This window comes from Rhipicephalus microplus, chromosome 9 (genome assembly GCF_043290135.1).
Source record: "Rhipicephalus microplus isolate Deutch F79 chromosome 9, USDA_Rmic, whole genome shotgun sequence".
Classification (NCBI taxonomy): Eukaryota; Metazoa; Arthropoda; class Arachnida; order Ixodida; family Ixodidae; genus Rhipicephalus; species Rhipicephalus microplus.
The window spans coordinates 76,604,442-76,622,417 of NC_134708.1; the positions used below are offsets into that span (position 1 = coordinate 76,604,442).

The window sequence follows — 17,976 nt, forward strand, 5'->3', positions numbered from 1 at the left end:
GATATGAAAGAGGTCTTTGACACGCTCAGCAAAGTAGTAGCCAATCTTAGCGAGCAGATGGGTAGGCTACAGTCAAGCGTTGCGGCACTGGAAGAGCATAGGTCTTTGCGCATTACAAAGGTCGAAGCATATCTGCACAATACAGCAAGGCCTCCACATGCACCAAACTCACCCCTTCGGCCACCAATACTAGTGGTACCAAACCTGTCGACAGGTGCAGCATCAGGCTCTGGCCGCCCATGTAATAACCATGATGGCAGCGCTACGTGAAGAATTTCGTATCTGGCATTGGAACTGTAGAGGTTACCTTAAAACGAAGGCAGCCCTACAGCAGTATATCAGGAGCAGCCAAGAAAAACCTCATATTATAATATTACAAGAAACCCTTTCACCGCAAGCAACGTTGCCTTTATTCCGGCCTGTAATAGGGGATACTGAAGGGAGGGGAGTCTGCACCTTCGTATGCAACAAACTAACGCACGTAACCTACGACCTCAAGATAGAAGCAGGCCGCTTGGAACACGTCATGGTAGAGATTGTGCCAGGTACGAGCAACCGTCAGAGCATTTTCATTCTTAATTTATACAGCAGTCCGAAGTAACAAAAGCAAGGGTTCAAGATGGTTCTAAATAAAGCTGTTAATATCGCCGGGGAATGTCCACTCGTCATAGCAGGTGATTTCAACGCCCCTCATCATACATGGGGTTACAAGTACAACACTGGAAAAGGAAATCGACTTTGGCAAAGTGCCAGTGAACTTGATCTCACCTTAATCACAGACCCCAGCCTACCAACAAGTCTTGGTACATCTTGCTGCAGGGATTCCACCCCAGACCTTACATTTGTAAGGAACATCAAGAAGGCCCAGTAGATGAATCTTGCTGTAGACCTAGGGAGTGACCACTGCATTCTTGCCAGCGCCTTCTCCGTGGAGCGCAAAAAGCAGAGAGAATTCCACTTCACAGACTGGGATAAGTTCAGGAAGATAAGGATAGAAGGGAACAAGATGGCCACATACAAGGCTTAGAGCAGTGGGTCAAACAGATCAAAGATGACATCAAATCTGTCTCCTCCGCCAATACCACAGATTTTCCGGTTGAAAGAATGGATAGCCGGCTCGCTCATCTTCTTGAGGCAAAGCAAGCACTACTGAACCGTTGGAAGGGTCAGCGCCTGAACCGAAGACTGAGGAAGAAGATAGCTGAGGTAAACAGATCAGTCAAGGAATATTGTCGCGCACTATCCAGGCAGCAATGGGACGAAATCTGCAACTCCGTCGATGGTCAGATGCGCTATGGCAAGACGTGGAATATGTTAAAGCATCTCCTCAACGAAAACACCACCAAAACAAATCAAAAGCATGTTATCGCTCGAATTTTGCACAAAGAGATAGGGCGCACTACAGAACAGCAAGTTGTGCAGCGGCTCGTGCATAAGTACCTCCCAATCAAAAGAGGATTGGCACCACCAAGTAGACAGTACCAGGGCAGGCCCAATCCAGGTCTTGAGGGCGACTTTAACATCGAGGAGATCAGAAGAGCCTTGCATGATCTCAACGGCTGGTCGGCCCCTAGCCCAGACGGTATATCAAACAAGGCCCTTCGTAACCTTGATGATGATTCAATTGAAACCCTGAAGGATATGATAAATGCAGCATGGAAAGAAGGCAGGGTGCCAGAGCAGTGGAAGCTGGCCAGGACGATCCTTATTCCTAAGCCAGGAAAGCCCCATAACTTGGACAACATGAGGCCAATATCATTGACATCATGCATCAGCAAGGTTGCAGAACATGCCATACTTCACAGGATAAACAAGTACTTGGAAGATAACGACATATATACACACAGTATGGTTGGGTTCAGGGCAGAGCTATCCACACAAGATGCATTGAAGCTTATCAAACACCAGGTCATCGACAACAAAACGAGACACGTGAGAGCCATTCTGTGCCCAGATCTAGAAAAAGCGTTTGACAACATCCACCACTCATTCATACTCGAAGCAATTTCCGAGCTTGGTCTGGGGAAAGCCTTCTATGACTACATATGGTCCTTTCTTACAGATCGGAAAGACGTGATGATGATTGCAGATATCGAGACCGCAGCAATCGAACTAGAAGCAAGAGGCACGCCGCAAGGGGCAGTGATTTCACCAATGCTGTTCAACGTTGCCATGATTCGACTGTCAAAGAAATTATCGAGCATTGAAGGACTGAAGCACAGCATCTACGCAGATGACATTACCATCTGGTGCACAGGTGGAAGCGAGGGGCAGATTGAGAGCGCCCTGCAAGACACCGTAGAAGAGTACCTTCGTCCTTCTGGGCTCAAGTGCTCCTCGAGTAAATCAGAACTTTTACTGTATCGTACTGCACGCCTAGGACCAAAGCCCAGGGGATGGAAGCCGTTAAACCAGATAGACATCCACCTCCGTACAAATCAAGGGGATTTCATCCAGAGGGTCGACTCCATCAAAGTCCTGGGCATGCTGATAGAGTCTACCGGCGCCAACAGCAAATCTATAGCCAAGTTAACTTGGAAAACAGACAGTGCGGTGCACCTCATACGCAGAGTGGCCAACAAAGGAAATGGGATCAAGGAAGACAACCTCATCAGGTTGATGCATGCGTTTGTTCTAAGCCACTTCACGTACGAGGCAGCAATGCACAACTGGTCAAGAGCAGAGTCCGAGACACTGAATGCGCTCCTCAGAAAAGTTATCAAGAAGGTCCTGGGCCTACCCATACATACCAGCACCGAGCGTCTGCTTGAGCTTGGCATTCACAACACGCTCGAAGAAATAGCAGAAGCCCAAGAGAGAGCACAGTTTGCAAGGTTATCTACAAAAAGGTCGGGGAGCATGATCCTGCAGGAGCTGGGCCAACACCCAATGGCAATCAGGCACAATTACAATGATATCCCCGACAACATCAGGAAGAATATCACGGTGTCTCCTATACCAAGAAACGTGCATCCAGAACACAACGTCGGAAGAAGAGTAGCGAGGGCCAGGACTATACTTCGTCAAGTCTCAAACGAAGAACCAGGAGTCGTATTTGTTGAGGCGGCTTCTTATGCCAATGGGAAAGCGTTTGTGGCAGTGGTAATCGATGGGGCTGGCCGTGTCGTCAACTCAGCGACGGTCAGGACGAAAGACCCAATTATTGCGGAACAGGTGGCCATCGCCTTAGCACTCAAGATGGATAACATTGAAGTCATCTACAGTGATTCCATGGTAGCACTACGGGCGTTCTCCAAGGGGACGGTCTCAGAGCAAACGCTGAGAATACTGCAAGGCAAGAACATAACGCATCATCTTCTGAGTTGGTTCCCAGCTCACCTTGGGCAAATCAACGATTCCCCTCCCAATCTCAATGAAGCAGCACACGAGGCGGCGCGAGAACTCTCCAACCGCGCCTCCCCGGGGATGCGTTCTACCGCTGAAGGGGATAACCAGGAAATTCTTACAACATATAACGAGCTCACTAAACATTTCTACCTGTCTAGAAGGATTTTCCCTCCACCTCACAAAAATCTAACCCGGCCCCAAGCACTTACTTTAAGGCTATTGCAAACGCGAATGTACCCTACTTTGAAAATGTTACGCATCATGTACCCTGACCTATACCCAAGTAACCTTTGTCCACATTGTGGGGAAATAGCTTCATTAGAACACATGCTCCGGCAGTGCACCAAATTCTCTCATATATCGAACATCACCTCTGCCAGATGGGAGGCGGCAATCCGCAGCTCATCCTTGGCAGATAAGCTCTGGGCTGTCCACCAAGCCCGCAAGGCGGCTGAGGATCTTGGCATCTCAGTCCCCACGTGGGAGCTGCCCGCAACACAGTGATCTGTGTTTTGGAGGACCAAATAAAAGTTTATCCAATCCAATCAAACCGAGCCCTCGACACGTCCTGTGCTTGACGTGAGATTATTAAATCAGGACATTCAAGATTGCATTCTCCCGTCAAGAAATGCCGGTTCTTCCTATATATGGGCTTTAACGTCCCAAAACCACCATATTATTATGAGAGACGCCGTAGTAAAGGGCTCCGGAAATTTCGACCACCTGGGCTTTTTTAACGTGCACCCAAATCTGAACACTCGGGCCTACAACATATCCGCCTCCATCGGAAATGGAGCCGCCGCAGCCGGGATTCGACTCCGCGACCTGCGGGTCAACAGCCGAGTACCTTAGCCACTAGATCACTGCGGCGGGGCTATGCCGCTTCTTGTATTAGAGAGTTTTAGTACTGCGGAATGGTGCTACGTACGCTCACGCAAGCGCCTTGCGTTACGTGGCGTCGTTTGCCACTTATCGGCTTTTAGTACGCCGTAGTACCCGCGTGCGTAACGAGCGTGAAGCGTGTTGCGTCATCTGGTGGATCAAAATAGAAGCACGTGTTGTTGACAGCCAATGTGAGCCAATCCAAGTGTTATAGCCCGATTATGGCCATATTTTAAGCCACGGAGCCGGTTGGTGCTTGCCTTTGATGCCACCATTTTGCAAAACGAAGTCTCGCGCTTTCGCGAAATTGTTCGAGAGCGGCGCGATCACCTCATACGTACCCACGCACGCATCTCATGCGTGCGTACGTAGCGGCTGCCTCCGTAATGCGATACATGCGCGTTGCGGTCTGCGCATGCGCACTACGCAGAACGTGGCGTCCTTACGTACGCAACGCCGCCACGTACGCAGAGTACGCAGTACTAAAGCTCTCTATTAACGGAGATATTTAAATAAGTACTATCGGTGTTCCTATGGTGTCTGCGGTCGTCGCGCAGAGCGCAGGGTTGGTGACTTTGAAGTTTTTCCACTGAATCACGTGGCTTCGTGGTGTGGCGAGAGAGAGACTCGCCCGCAATGCGGAAGGTGAGGGGTGCCATTGGGACCGTCGTACGCTCGCTCGGATGAGTAGAAGGTGTCCACGCAACGACGCCACACCAAACTTATTCGGCGAGGTGGCAATGCTCTGTACAGCAGCAATCAAAACAATTGCAGCATATCCACGAAGTGAATGATGAAGAGTGGGCGAAGCTCCGGGGGATGATTAACCCCCGTATATTGCCCACTCGATGTGGCGAATTACGCCATATCGAGTTAAGTCATATCAAGTGAAGCTGTGATGAAGGAGCTTGCTCTGTCTGTCTGTCTGTCTGTCTGTCTGTCTGTCTGTCTCTCTGTATGTATGTATGTATGTATGTATGTATGTATGTATGTATGTATGTATGTATGTATGTATGTATGTATGTATGTATGTATGTATGTATGTATGTATGTATGTCCACCTAAGCTCAACCGGGACTACACTAGAACATGCGTCTCCAACGCGACAGAGCGGATGGATGGATGTGTCCGGCTGAGCCCTATAGATCGGGTGGTGGCTCATGCCACCTATGCATAAGTGCAGCGAGCGCTGCAGCGCCATCTAGTAAGCACTGCGAGTATTAGGGGTGGCTACTATGCCCACGCAGACAAGCCTGCACCCAAAGGAGCTTCACTCCTAAAATATTACACAATCTCCCGCTAAAGGCCACCGTATGATGCGGAGCAGAGGGTGCTAACTGTTACACTGACGGCGACCTTGACGCTGGAGCTCATCGTGGTGTTGCACAGGAGAAAAAACTGGGGAGGCGCAAAGCACGAAGTGATGAACCGGTGTTACTACTGAAAATGCCAATGGCTTCTTTCACGGCGATTGAAAGACAGAAGACTCCGATTGCGCACAAAGACCCGCAGTTGCTTTTGATTAACGCACACGCTGCGAATTTTCATTGTTGAATAACGCACAAGACGAATCTCCCACCAGCACTGCCTTCAAGGTCAAGATCCAGTGGTCAGTGAGCAGTGCCACTGCGCGAGCAGTCGGTCTTTTCAAGCAAGAAACTCGCTAGCAGACGCTGCCTTCGTCGGCGTTGCGAGGCGAGAAAAAGAGAGCGAAGGGGGGAGAGAGAGGGAGAGACACGCGTGTGCAAAGAGGCAGAAAATACCGTAGGTAAGAGAGAGACAGAGAGAAGGGAGGTGAGCGTAGTTTTAGCAGTAGTAGTAGTAGTAAACATTTATTTAAAAAAACAGAGGTTGCCAAGAAGACCAGCCTCTAGTGGGTCAGCCTCCCTGCAGTACTAGGTGGAGTCTCTAGTCAGGGACCCCATTGGTCGTGGCCGCTGTCCTGCACTCTGGACCATGGCTCGTTGGGCCGTAAGGTCCTGGCAACCGGGCAGACCACCTCCCAGTCCTCTCTTGTTGTATTTGTGTTCGGGGTACAGAAGGATTGAGCTGGCATGCCCATACCATGTGGTAGGTGTAAGCCACCTCCGCACAGTACTGGCAGAGGCCGGAAAAAGAAGAGTCGAAGTGTTAAAGCACTGCCAGACACAGTAAAGTAATGGTAAATAGCCGGAGAAGAATTCTCTCGTCCGCCTTTTGAGTCCTCTGCAGGCCGGAGGAAAACGCGGTGGGGGTCCCGCTAATGGGTAATTTATTCTCTATAAGTTTTGAGAGGAGCGTTTTCTTCTGGAACACAGGGGTCATCGGTTGGCGAGGCAGTGGCCCGGGGAATGAGTGTGCGAGCGGCAGCGTGGGTCACCTCATTGCCTGCGAGGCCCTGATAATCAGAAGTCCAGATTATTGAACGCGGAGAGGGGTAACCTAATCGCGCACAAGATTTGAGAACATTGGCAGCTAGGGGTGTTATCCACCCCAGTTGAAAATTTCGGCAAGCTCCTTTGGAGTCTGATAATATAATTTGAGAACTGTCGTGTGATATAGCCACAGCTATGGCCACCTCTTCAGCATGGGTAGCATTGGTTGCGTGGAAGGACTGCGTTGGCGTTGAGAGGCCACATAGGGGAGAGCGTAGGAGAGGATATAGAAAGGGGTAGCAGACGTGCATGCCTAGTAAGGGTGGTCACGCCGCACACCTGATTAAGCTCGACCCTAAGCTGCTTCTTATCTAAATTGTTTACGTTCCGGTGCAGCGATGAAGGTAGACATTTTTAGTTCAACGTACGTTGAGGCTGTGCACGCAGGAAAAGATAGTTTAGTTTGCGGGATAACTTCCTGCTGTTGCATACAGGCGGCGCCAATCACGTTATTGCACTTTCATAAAAGGACGCCCCCGTTGAAGCCATATTTCTCTACAAAATATTCTTCAGATGATCGGAGAATGCTTGTTTGTACAATGCTACATCTAAACAAAACAAATTCCTGTTTATACAATGTATTCTCAAATTGCCATGTATTCCTAATCAATTTTCTATGCTACATTTAGGTGCGAACGATTCGTAGTTGTCAGCAGCCTATTGACATTATCTTCATTTCAATATATACGGTGGTCAATGGCAGGTAAAGGATGGCGATGCATTCTCATGGGTCGCGCGCTCTTTCATTTCGCTGTAAATGTTTCGATCCGCTGCCAGCCGACACACTCAGTGTCGTTCAGCTTGTTTTGACTCGTTCTAATGCTTTCGCGAAGCGCATTTAGCTGACGTCGGGGCAACTAAGGTTCAGGTTCCTTCAGCGTGAACTGGATTAACAGCCATTTCAGGACCCAATAATATACACATCAGTGAGCAAAGCCTGTTCCTTCTGTTTCTAAAGACGACAGTCTTTCTTGGGATGCTGTTTAGAAAAAGTTAATTTACACTACGTACAAAAACGAAGAAATCACTACCCTTAATAATAACAAACACACAGGAATCGGTACATCTACGTACCACGACAAACATGACTATATGTTGTAGTGAAGAAATCATTACTTCAAATAACATGGCTGACGTGGCATATGCATGTACAAAAGAACACAATGGAACACGAATGATCGCACTTCCTGTCCCCGAAAATCAGCATGCATAGACCGCACACCAGAAAAGGCGGCCGAACACACATTGAGTTGTCGCATCTCTATTGGTCTCAACCACGACGCCGTTCAGCATTTCGGGAGCTTCCACTCCACCAATTTTTAGGGGCGAAGCTCCTTAAAGCGGCACCTGTTTGTCCCTCGTCGTAGTGCGTATACATGTCTTACGCTTTGAGATGCAAGGTGGTGCCGGTGGGAGATTTCTCCTGTGTGTTGTTGAATAATAAAAAATTCGTAGCGTGCGCGTTAACTGAAAGTCGATTTCTCCTGTCTCTCATTCCCCATTAGCAGCCATTGGCATGTACATTAAGCCCTATCTGACAAGAAAGGGTTGCTACGTTATACTCGCTGGGCGTAACCTCCTTGGTTTTAGAAATGTTTAGCGAGCGTTGGGCCGCAGTACCATAAATAGAGTGAATAGAGTGAATATACCATAAACTCGAAATGGTTAAAGCTGGGAAGTAGACCCGAAGCGCAAGCCGTAAGAAAGTGTGCGTGTGCCACCTCTCGTTCAGTCCTTGGAATGTCCGCTGGATGGCGGTGCTTCTATATGCGGAATATATGATGAAAAGTTGCGAGATGGTGGTACTTGAAGTGTTGACTAGATGGACGAACAGACACACAGACAGATGCATGGACGGACGCACGGATGGCTGCACGGATGGATGGACGCTTGGGCGGACGCAGGGGTGGATGTATGGACGAACTCAGGGATGGACGCACGGATGCACGTGCAGACGCACGCACGGGCCGGCGGATAGACACTCGGGCGGTCACACAGACGGATGCATGGACGGACGGAAGCAAGAACGAATGCTTCGCCCCACTCTCCATCATTCACCCCGTTGATATGCTGCCATTTTTTTTTACTGCCTTTCAATGCAACAGCACATGAGTTACAAAGTATGCGGCGACCGAATACTAAGCACGTGCAATTTCAGAATTATCGAATGAGCACTTTCCAAACTGCATTGCAGCAAGGTCCGCGGTACGTGTGTTTTTCGACTCAGCAACGTACCTCTAACGGTTTTTTTTTTTTTCGACGGCACGTCTCGACTTGTTAATTTTGCGTTGACAGCTTGGGCGCACTATGAAAACAGCACTCTTTTTATATCGCGACAACCTTAGTGTCGTGAATAATCGACCCAAAATCGTGAACGCCAGGTCGCTACTTGAACACGTGCGCTTGTCGTGATGATTCTTTAACAACAAAAAAAAAACGACCACAATGTCACCGAAAACGGGTGCGCCGGCGGCTTATCGCCAGAGCCGGGGGATCGCGCCGAAGCGAACTCGCGCCATGCTATGCGTTCACATGTGCAAGATGTTTATTTCCGTTTCCTGTTCATGTTGCTTCAACGCGTAAGTTTGAGCTCGTCAATCGTACATCTGTTTGTTATACAAGGCAAAGATCAGACACAACATTTTGACTAAAACGACGACACGAATCGAAACACGCATCGGTGCGTGGGCTTCCTTCGTTCCATTAACTTTGCATTGCGACGTTCCGAGAGAAACCAGGTAAACTGCTAGCGATTTTACGTTTACGTTAAGCTTTAAAACTCCTACCAAGGAAACCCGAGAGTCATTTTAAACACCAATGCGCGCTCTAAGGGTGCAACTGGACAATGGCGTACGCATTCGCTCGTCCCTATTCACGTTTCACCTATTACTTCGAGAGTTGTCTGAAATTTTAACCCTTGTGCTTACTCCCAGAACCCCTCAAGGCCAGCTATAACAACACATACTAACCAATTACGCGTTTACACCTGCTGCTTCAGGAATGTTTTGAAATTCTACTCACCTCCTGCCCAACGTGCTCCGCCTACCCTGGGCACTATTGCGGGAACATCTGGTGCGTGGCCGCTGCTTTCTGTTTCAGCCAGTTGGAAGCTGGCAGCTTAGCTATTACAGTGCCTTTACACTCACGAATCGTTGCCGTACTTTGACGGTGTACCACGAAGGACAACAATATATTGTGTTGTGACCGCATACGCTGCATACACAGCCGCAGATCCCCACTCACCGACATGGCGGTGAAACATGCCAGGCGCTAGACGGCGCTGCGGCGGAACAAATGACCACCTCATAGCAAAATTGTTCTATATATACTAACGCAGAAACGGAGAATAAGTCACTTCAGAATGAAAATGCAAATTTATTTACAAATCAATTAGAAGTAGTCACTGTAACACGCATAAATCGGCGTATTATGTGATTACGTTCGCTAAAACATAATGTTGAGTACACTACAATGATGTTATGTCAATGAAGAGTTTACTGAGTTTTTCATGGGTGGCGCATGAAAAGGATAAAACAGCTTATGGGTCTAGACATGCCAAAGCCTTAGTGGCTTGCGTCAGAGTCAGGCAGGCAACAAAATAAACCGCACACCACCTTACACACTAATAATACCGCATCAAAATAGATCTTAGTGAAAGGGCACACATAACATAACACAAATACTCATACATTTCCTCTGACATGATATGTAAAAAGTTAGGATCACTATAAAAAATCCTTACATAAGGACGCTGTTCAAAAAAAAAAAGAGTTAAAAACATTGAACCACAGCGATGTCTCTAAAAGAGAATTGCCATTCTCGTGAATCTTGCAGCAAGAGGCTTTCACAGAATTACATCGGTAAGAACGTCGAAAGGCACTTTATCAAAGAATAACCCGTAAGAGTTCCTTTGGTTTTTACTGTCCTTTTATGCGTAGAATGCTGGGCAGCAGTTCAATGAAGTACGTTGGAACGCGTTGGAACTCGACAACATGGCCTTCGATAACTGACTGCGAACATTCAACGAAAAAAAAAAAGGAGTTGGGATCCCTATAGGATTCTTACAAAGTGACTTCGTCCAAAGAACAATTAAAAGTATGAAAGCGCAGCGATGTCTGTTAAATAGAATTACCACTCTCGGGAATCTTGCAACAACAGAATTTCAGAGGATGGCATACATAAGAACAGCGAAACATATTTTACGGAAGAATATGTCGTAGAAGCTTCCTTAATTTGCGCTGTATTTTATGCATAAAAAACTGGGCGGTACTTCAATTAGGTACGTTGGAACACGCGCAATAGACGTGTGCTTAGTTGTCTACCTTGTTGGACAACGTGGCCTTCGATAATTGACTGTAAACATTTCACCACGGAAAAGGGAATACGTAACAGAAAATTTCATTGACTAGAAAAGTTTAAAAAGCTGTTTTTATGAAGAAATTATCAATTTTTGGCATTGATAGTACAGTTAAACAGTGTCTACCAGACTTGAGGCCCTGGTCGTATATTTGCTTCTTACCCTGGATTTTTTTCTATTTGGATCGGAGAGTTTCGGACCTCTTCAAAAAGGTTTCACTCAGTCTAGACACTGCCCTCGCACCGGTGCCAACAATGCACGAGTATGTGTTGGTAGCAAAAAATAACGGTGTCGCCCGGACTGACTTGCGCGGTCGCAAATGCCTCTAGCAAGCCTTTCCTGGCGCAAACGCGGTGAGATGGAGAGAGAAGTGCAACGCTGCCGGAGACCACCGCCCTCTCACCGGCGTTGACGAGTTTTCAGGCTCCTTGGCATCGCATTCTAAGGATTAAGAAAAATCTGTTTGTGGCGCCATCTCTCGGAGGCAGCAACGTGTCCAACAGTAACAGAACCGGTACTATGGCATTATCACTCTTCAGAGGTATTGACCAGCTACGTTTTGCGTCCACAGCGGATACGGTAGTTTCGGTGTTTGCAAGTACAGATGAGCGAAAAGCGTTAACAAATACCTCAACTACATTCAATCAGTTTCTTTCCTTTGTTACAAAAGCAACCAGTCGCTCTCGTGTAGCTTTTTGAACAGTCCTGTTTGCTCCGAGAATGGTACATTCACTCTAAAATACGTAGCTGGCCTACAAGAATGGTATTGAAAAAGCTTCCCTTCCAGCAATCCAGCTCACGCTACCAGATATGCTAAAGCAGAAATACTCCCTTCACTATCTGACGAGGGGGGCTGGAATTCGAAACCGAGGCACTAATTTATTTAAGCGACGGAATGAGGTGGCGTAACATGAGTTATGAAGTATTTGTAAATAACTTGAGCTGTGCTAAAGTGAGACAGTTTCGCTGTTCGCATCTTGGAGGTGAACGCAAGGCGGCTTGTCGAAAGACAACGTCATTTGGAGGTCTTTGACTTGATGGTGCCACGGGGTGGAGGAAGGGGGACTCGTGGGGAAGGCTGCACACGAAGTTGAACGTGCAAGTGGTAAAGAGCTTGCCTTGGAAGTTGATATTGCAGCCTCTAGCCACCCTGAAATCAGCAGTGAGGAATTAAGCAATTAAAGAAGGCCTAAAAAGTCACAGTGCAATAATTAGTAGAATTTAGCGTTCTTTTATACTAACAAGATCATGTTCTCTGAGACACTAGGCATTATATTAAACACAACTACCAAGAGTCAGGAAAAGCCAAGTTGATGTGTACAACCCATACAGGCCAGAAAGATTTGCTTCTTCAATTCATCATACAACCTTCCTCCTATACATCAAAATCAAAATGAAGGAGGCGCTTTGATGAAGAACTCGAATCTAAGCTTTTAGAAGAGACGAATCCTAAACTCTTAGAAGAAATTAATGTCCTTTTCGCCGTTCATCTCAAAGCTTAATAAAGCAAATAATTTGCTAGACCTCCTTTCACGCAATCATTGTCCAATAAAAAGATTGGTACTATTACTGTTCACGCAACTTTCCTATCTAGTAAAACAAGCCCATACAGACCTAAATTAATTTGCAAGTTCATGCAGGCTGAATATTTTGTGAATACTAGCGGAAATCACATAGAATACAACTTAAGAGTTAAGTTACCTTTAAAGAAGGGGGTTACTGTGTGTTGAGCTATTTTCAACATTCGCACTATCATGATTCAAAGAGTAGCACTGAGAGCCTGAACTGTCAACATGCTTCAATTCAACGGATGTATGTTGCCAGTATCACAAGTTCGAATAAGATAGAAGATGGGAACAAAAAGCTGTCATGTTTGGCAGAAGTATTCTACCACTATATTTTGCTGTATTGTTGCTAGCAGGCGCTGGCCTTACAACAAGACAAACACAATATTTAATATTAATTTTAGCTTTGCCTGGGTTCCAAAATGCTTAAAAGCAAACTTGACTTGCGCAAACTTCTTTCTGCTTTAACTGCTTTTTGTGAAGTCTCTTTGTAACAATACGCAGTATGGCTGGCACCTTTTTGAAGTATATGCTTGTAAAAAAAAGGGCAAAGGGACAGCAAACCGATTACCAAGATTAAAATTTAGAAAGATGCAAGTGAGTGCCTCTAAAAGTGCCTTGGAAGAGTTTGTAATGTGTGGTGAAACTACGAAATACAATGTTTTCTGACAACTTGCAAGCCCCTCCAATTTAGCGTTCCTTCAGAGTCACTTAGCCCATTCACAGCCCTTCCACTGGGATGTCGGCCGTTCAATCAGTAGCGCCTGCATACTAACACGCCCGGGTGCGTTTTTCTACACTGTTGCCAACCTGTGTACTACAAGAGGCACTTGGTACTGCAACTTTTTTTCTTTCTACATGCACAAAAAAAGCCTGCTGTGCACTACCTTCACACAGTTTGTGTATTCATTTGTATGGCCCGTCATATATGGGATTGTGGACGATTATTATTCAGGCTTCTTGCTGTGGGAATTGATGCATTTTTATCACACACAATTTATACTGATGTTGAAAAAACAGGTCACTGACCAATGTCAAACAAAACAATGACGTTTCGGGATCCGTACGGATCCCTTGTTCACAATGGAATGACGGCTGAGCAACAGGTTCTTATGTAACGTTGAGCGCATGACGCAAAGTCTGGGAGTACACGTACACGTGGTTTAGTGTGCCAGATGATCTATTGATTGTGTTACTTGTCGTCTGAATGATTAGTGATTCGAGGTTCAGTCTGGTTGTAAAATTCTTCTCCGTGGCCATGATGCGTGCGTTGTCCCAGCTTATCTCGTGGCCCGTCTTCTCGGCATGCTCTGCGAGTGCATTTGTCACTGTATGGCCCTTGGCGACGTCATTCTTCTGTTGCATCAGACGGCTGCAGTAATTTCCACTCGTGCCAATGTACACCGATTCGCAATCGGCGCATGGTATCTTGTAGACCACACCAGGAAAGTGTTGCCGAGGGAGAGGATCCTTCACATTTAGCAACTCAGCCTTAAGCTTGCTTGCTGGAACATGCGCAGACTGTACACCACGTTTTTTGAATAGACAGGCTAGGGCTTCGCTTACATTTCGAATATAAGGAATCGATGCACGCTTTTTCGTAGACGATGTGTTATGCATGGCTTGACTAGTTAACTGCAGTTTATGCATGACGGATTTAATTGTTTTCCTAATAAAAATCTTGGGGTATCCATTCCTGATCAAAGCAAGGATCTGTGTGCAGATAGACCAAAGCCCACATCTTTTACAACAAAGACCCCTTAGCACTGTTAACTGTTTTCTTACCCCTCCCCATGTCTCGCAATTCGAACTTTCAGTCAGTGGTGATGACTGGCCCAGTATTACGCCTTACCAGCCCTCATCACTGACTGGTACGATGTTATTTTATACGAGGTCACTAACAATTGCCTTACCAATAACAATAATGCCTTCGGTTTTTCACCATACTTTACTAGTGTAAATATTTGAAGAATAAAGCAAAATAAAATCACAAGGGGCAGGTAAAAAAAGTTTTTGCACTGCTATACACCTGTTCCCCAGTACTATCTCCAAATATACCTCTTGATAAGGTTATAAAAAATGAACAATGCAATGTGGACAAAGTAGGTCCACATTTTTTAAGACACGTCTTAACGAAGCAACTCTATCATAGGGTCTTGTCTTACAGGCAGCCATCAGTAACTTGCGGATAATTTCTTGTATTTCATGCGCAGAATGTTATAATATTTTAAATTTGCATGTAGTCAGAAATAAATATCTATTAGAAAAAACTATACTACTGCATACAGAAAATATTTATTGCAGCAACACTGGCTTGATTAATGCACTAATACCATGTCTAGGTATAAAAATGGTGTCTTCCAATATAGCACTTTATATCGAGGTCACATGCGCTTATATGTAAGTGCGTGCTATAATTTGTATATTCAATTTTTCATAAATATTCAATTAGTGCATTTTCCACATCATAATTGGATGCTAGAACCTTTGCTTCGATGTTTTCCTAGTCTTTGTTGCAAAGTTTCTTTCTAATATTCAAAATCTTCCACAATACTGATTTTCTGTGATCAACTTTTATGTCGAGTGCTACCAGATGAAAATCGAAGCATTGTGCTCACTCGCCTAATAAGTTTTCACTGCGAGTTTTAGTGAGGCGGCAGTACTATACCATATAGAGTGACGGTGCCATCTTAAGCCAACGTATATTCACAGAGAGAGAGAAATGGTACCTTATTCAGTCACGAAGCTAAAATACAGTTAAAATATATCTTGATAATTTGACTATTTATCATTTCTGCAAACTGGTTACAGTGTATTGGCAATTCGCATTTCTTACCAAGAAGTGAAACAAATACCTCTGCAGATACAGTTCAATATTCAGATAATGAATGTAAATGTAATATTTTTCTGTATAACAAAGCATGTTGTCCACAATAATAATGTAACAGTTTGAATGCTTCCTCGAAGAAAGTAAGGTGGTAAACAAACTTGGGCCAGAAGCCCTAAGGCCAAATAAACGATATTTTAGTGCTTATCCTAAACTATAACAATGCATTGGACCAATCATGTTTTTGCGTGTTCATGCATGGCGTTAGGGCCGCCTGAAATGTACTCCTTCACCGGTACAGCACCAAGCTGTTGCCAGCTCATTTCAGGTTCAATAAAGATTATTTATTCCGTGCTTTAGCTTTTCACTGCCGCATTATTGAAGCAATCGTTTGAAAGAAGTAGGATTCATTAGGCGAAACAGTATGAAAGCAATATGTCCACTTTCGCCTGCTAATAGTGAGTGGTGTCAAGCAACACCTACCAGAGGTGTTGCCAGTATGCGTGGAGGCCTTGCTGCTGCTAACGGCAGATGGCGCGCGAGTCTGCACGGCCGCACTGATTCCCGGAATGCCGAACAGGTACTTTGGGTCGTGCGACCGCCGCTGCCTCTGCTTGTAGTCGTCCATGGTGATCTTGGCGCGCCGCGACGACTCGGCTTCTTGGCCTGGGTTCCCCTGCAAGCACAATCCAATTTAGCTTCGCACGACGTCTGTGTCCACGGAGAGATCGTTTTTCCTCAGATGGAGTCCGAGACCACCGATCGATTCCCCGTCATCTCTGAAAAGCGAACAGTTGCTGCCACTCTACTTCAGTAATTACAGATTTGCTGCGGAATATGCATCTCACGTTAGGTAAGGTATCGCTTTACACGTCTAGCCAGTTAGTGTGCTGTAGATCAGGGGGCAGCCACCTCCACCCCGCTGGCAGCATGCAGGTAATCGAACCCTCCTGACCCCTTTCCCTTGCAAAGTCTCATGCAAGGCCGACAGGGAACTGATTACATAAAATGAGATTATCGGTTGTCACCTATGTTTGATTGAAACGTTGTCGTTTGCATGCTGAGAATAAATATCACATATATATCATGACACATGCATCACATACCCAGCCTTCACATACGTATTATGGTGCATGAAGAAATGGATGGTTTATGAACCAGGTATATCAGTGACAAGTGGTGGCACTTGTCACTTTTATCAATGTGCAGCTCTTGTATGCGCGTTATGATGCAACGAGAAATATTGCCGTTCGAAATATGGCCACTATTACTATATCGGTGTCCGATCTCCGCTTGTGCGTCATCAGCTACTGCTGACACGTGTAACATTTTTTTTTTCTGCGAAGAAGAAGAAAGAAGGAGGAGAAAGAAGAAAGAAGGAGAAAGAAGGAGAAAGAAAGAGAAGGAGAAGAAGAAGAAGAACTGTCAGAGATAAACGTCCCAAAACCAACATATGTTTGTGACGAACGCCGTAGTGGAGGGCTCCGGAAATTTCGGCCACGGGTAGCATAATGTCTCGTAAACGGACACTTCTGCGGCACGTTACTCAGGTATTCTGTAGAAAACCGCACTTTGATGATTGATATGTGGGGTATAACCAACACCTTCTAAAAATTCTTCTGGTCTGTGCCCTCCGCCGTGACGTCACCCCCAGCGTCCTACCAGTCCAACACCTCCTAACCCGAATTCCCACTCGCTGCAGTGGTGACGGCCGTGCTGCACGTGTGTTTTCGCGAGTCTGCCAAGCCATTTTCTTTGCGTTGTGTGCAGTAAATTTTACAGCCGGAATTTTATTCCACGAAGAAGCGGGAAAGAAGAAAGTTTAAGCGGAAAGACAGGGAGGTTAGCCAGTTCTTAGACCGGCTGGCTACCCTGTGCTGGGGAAAGGGGTGAGGGGAATGAAAGATGGTAAAAAGAAATGTTGCGAAGAGAGAGGGAAATAACAAAAAAGTGCGACAGAGGAAAGGCAACGTCAAAGAGTATGAGACACTAAAGTCTGTCTCTGAGGCCAGTTGTCCGCAAAAAGCGTAGCAAAGCTTTCAAAGCCTTCTGGGCTGAGGATGGGCTCGGCCAATGACCCAGAATCCTTTGTTCCGACAAAGGCCGATCGTCTAGTGTATCCAGAGCTGCAGCGAGTTCTCGTCTTTGCGCGTTGGAATGGGTGCACTCACACAGAAGGTGCGCGATGGTTTCTTCGCAGCTGCAGTAAGTGCATGTAGGAGAACTGGCCATTCCAATGAGATAAGAGTATGCGTTCGTGAAGGCCACTCCAAGCCACAGGCACGAAGCTTCTGACGTGCACAATAAGTGTTGTGTGCCGGCAAGTTCAAGAATTTACAAGACCGGAAAAAAAGTTCAAGTACAGTTAAACCTCGTTATAACGAGACGGGCTATAACGAAATAATGGATATAACGAGCAAATCCTAATTCCCCTTGAAAGTCCCATACAAACCAATGCATTCAAAACCTCGTTTTAACGAGGCAAAATTTGCCTGTTATGGGATATAACGAACAAATTTTGTAGGGAAGTAAAATTTTGAGCCGATGTCAGGACAGTGCACAACGCGAATTTGAGACGGCGCG

General features: G+C 46.1%; 2 protein-coding genes across 5 annotated transcripts in view; both read right to left on the reverse strand.

Annotated features, from left to right (window-relative positions):
* Positions 1 to 9,883, reverse strand: part of LOC142771907 (uncharacterized) — a 129,563-nt gene extending 119,680 nt beyond the window's left edge. For all 3 annotated transcript variants that reach the window (XM_075873891.1, XM_075873892.1, XM_075873889.1), the window contains exon 1: positions 9,666 to 9,883. The gene's annotated coding sequence lies outside the window, so the exon portion shown is untranslated. The remainder of the gene's footprint in view (positions 1 to 9,665) is intronic.
* A 116-nt stretch (positions 9,884 to 9,999) lies between these two features.
* LOC142771910 (uncharacterized) overlaps positions 10,000 to 17,976 on the reverse strand; it is a 60,572-nt gene continuing 52,595 nt past the window's right edge. For both annotated transcript variants that reach the window (XM_075873897.1, XM_075873896.1), the window contains exons 3-4: positions 15,877 to 16,069; positions 10,000 to 12,151 (exon numbers count right to left, since the gene is read on the reverse strand). In XM_075873897.1, coding sequence (XP_075730012.1) covers positions 11,949 to 12,151; positions 15,877 to 16,069 — 396 coding nt within the window. In that variant the 3' untranslated portion in view covers positions 10,000 to 11,948. The remainder of the gene's footprint in view (positions 12,152 to 15,876; positions 16,070 to 17,976) is intronic.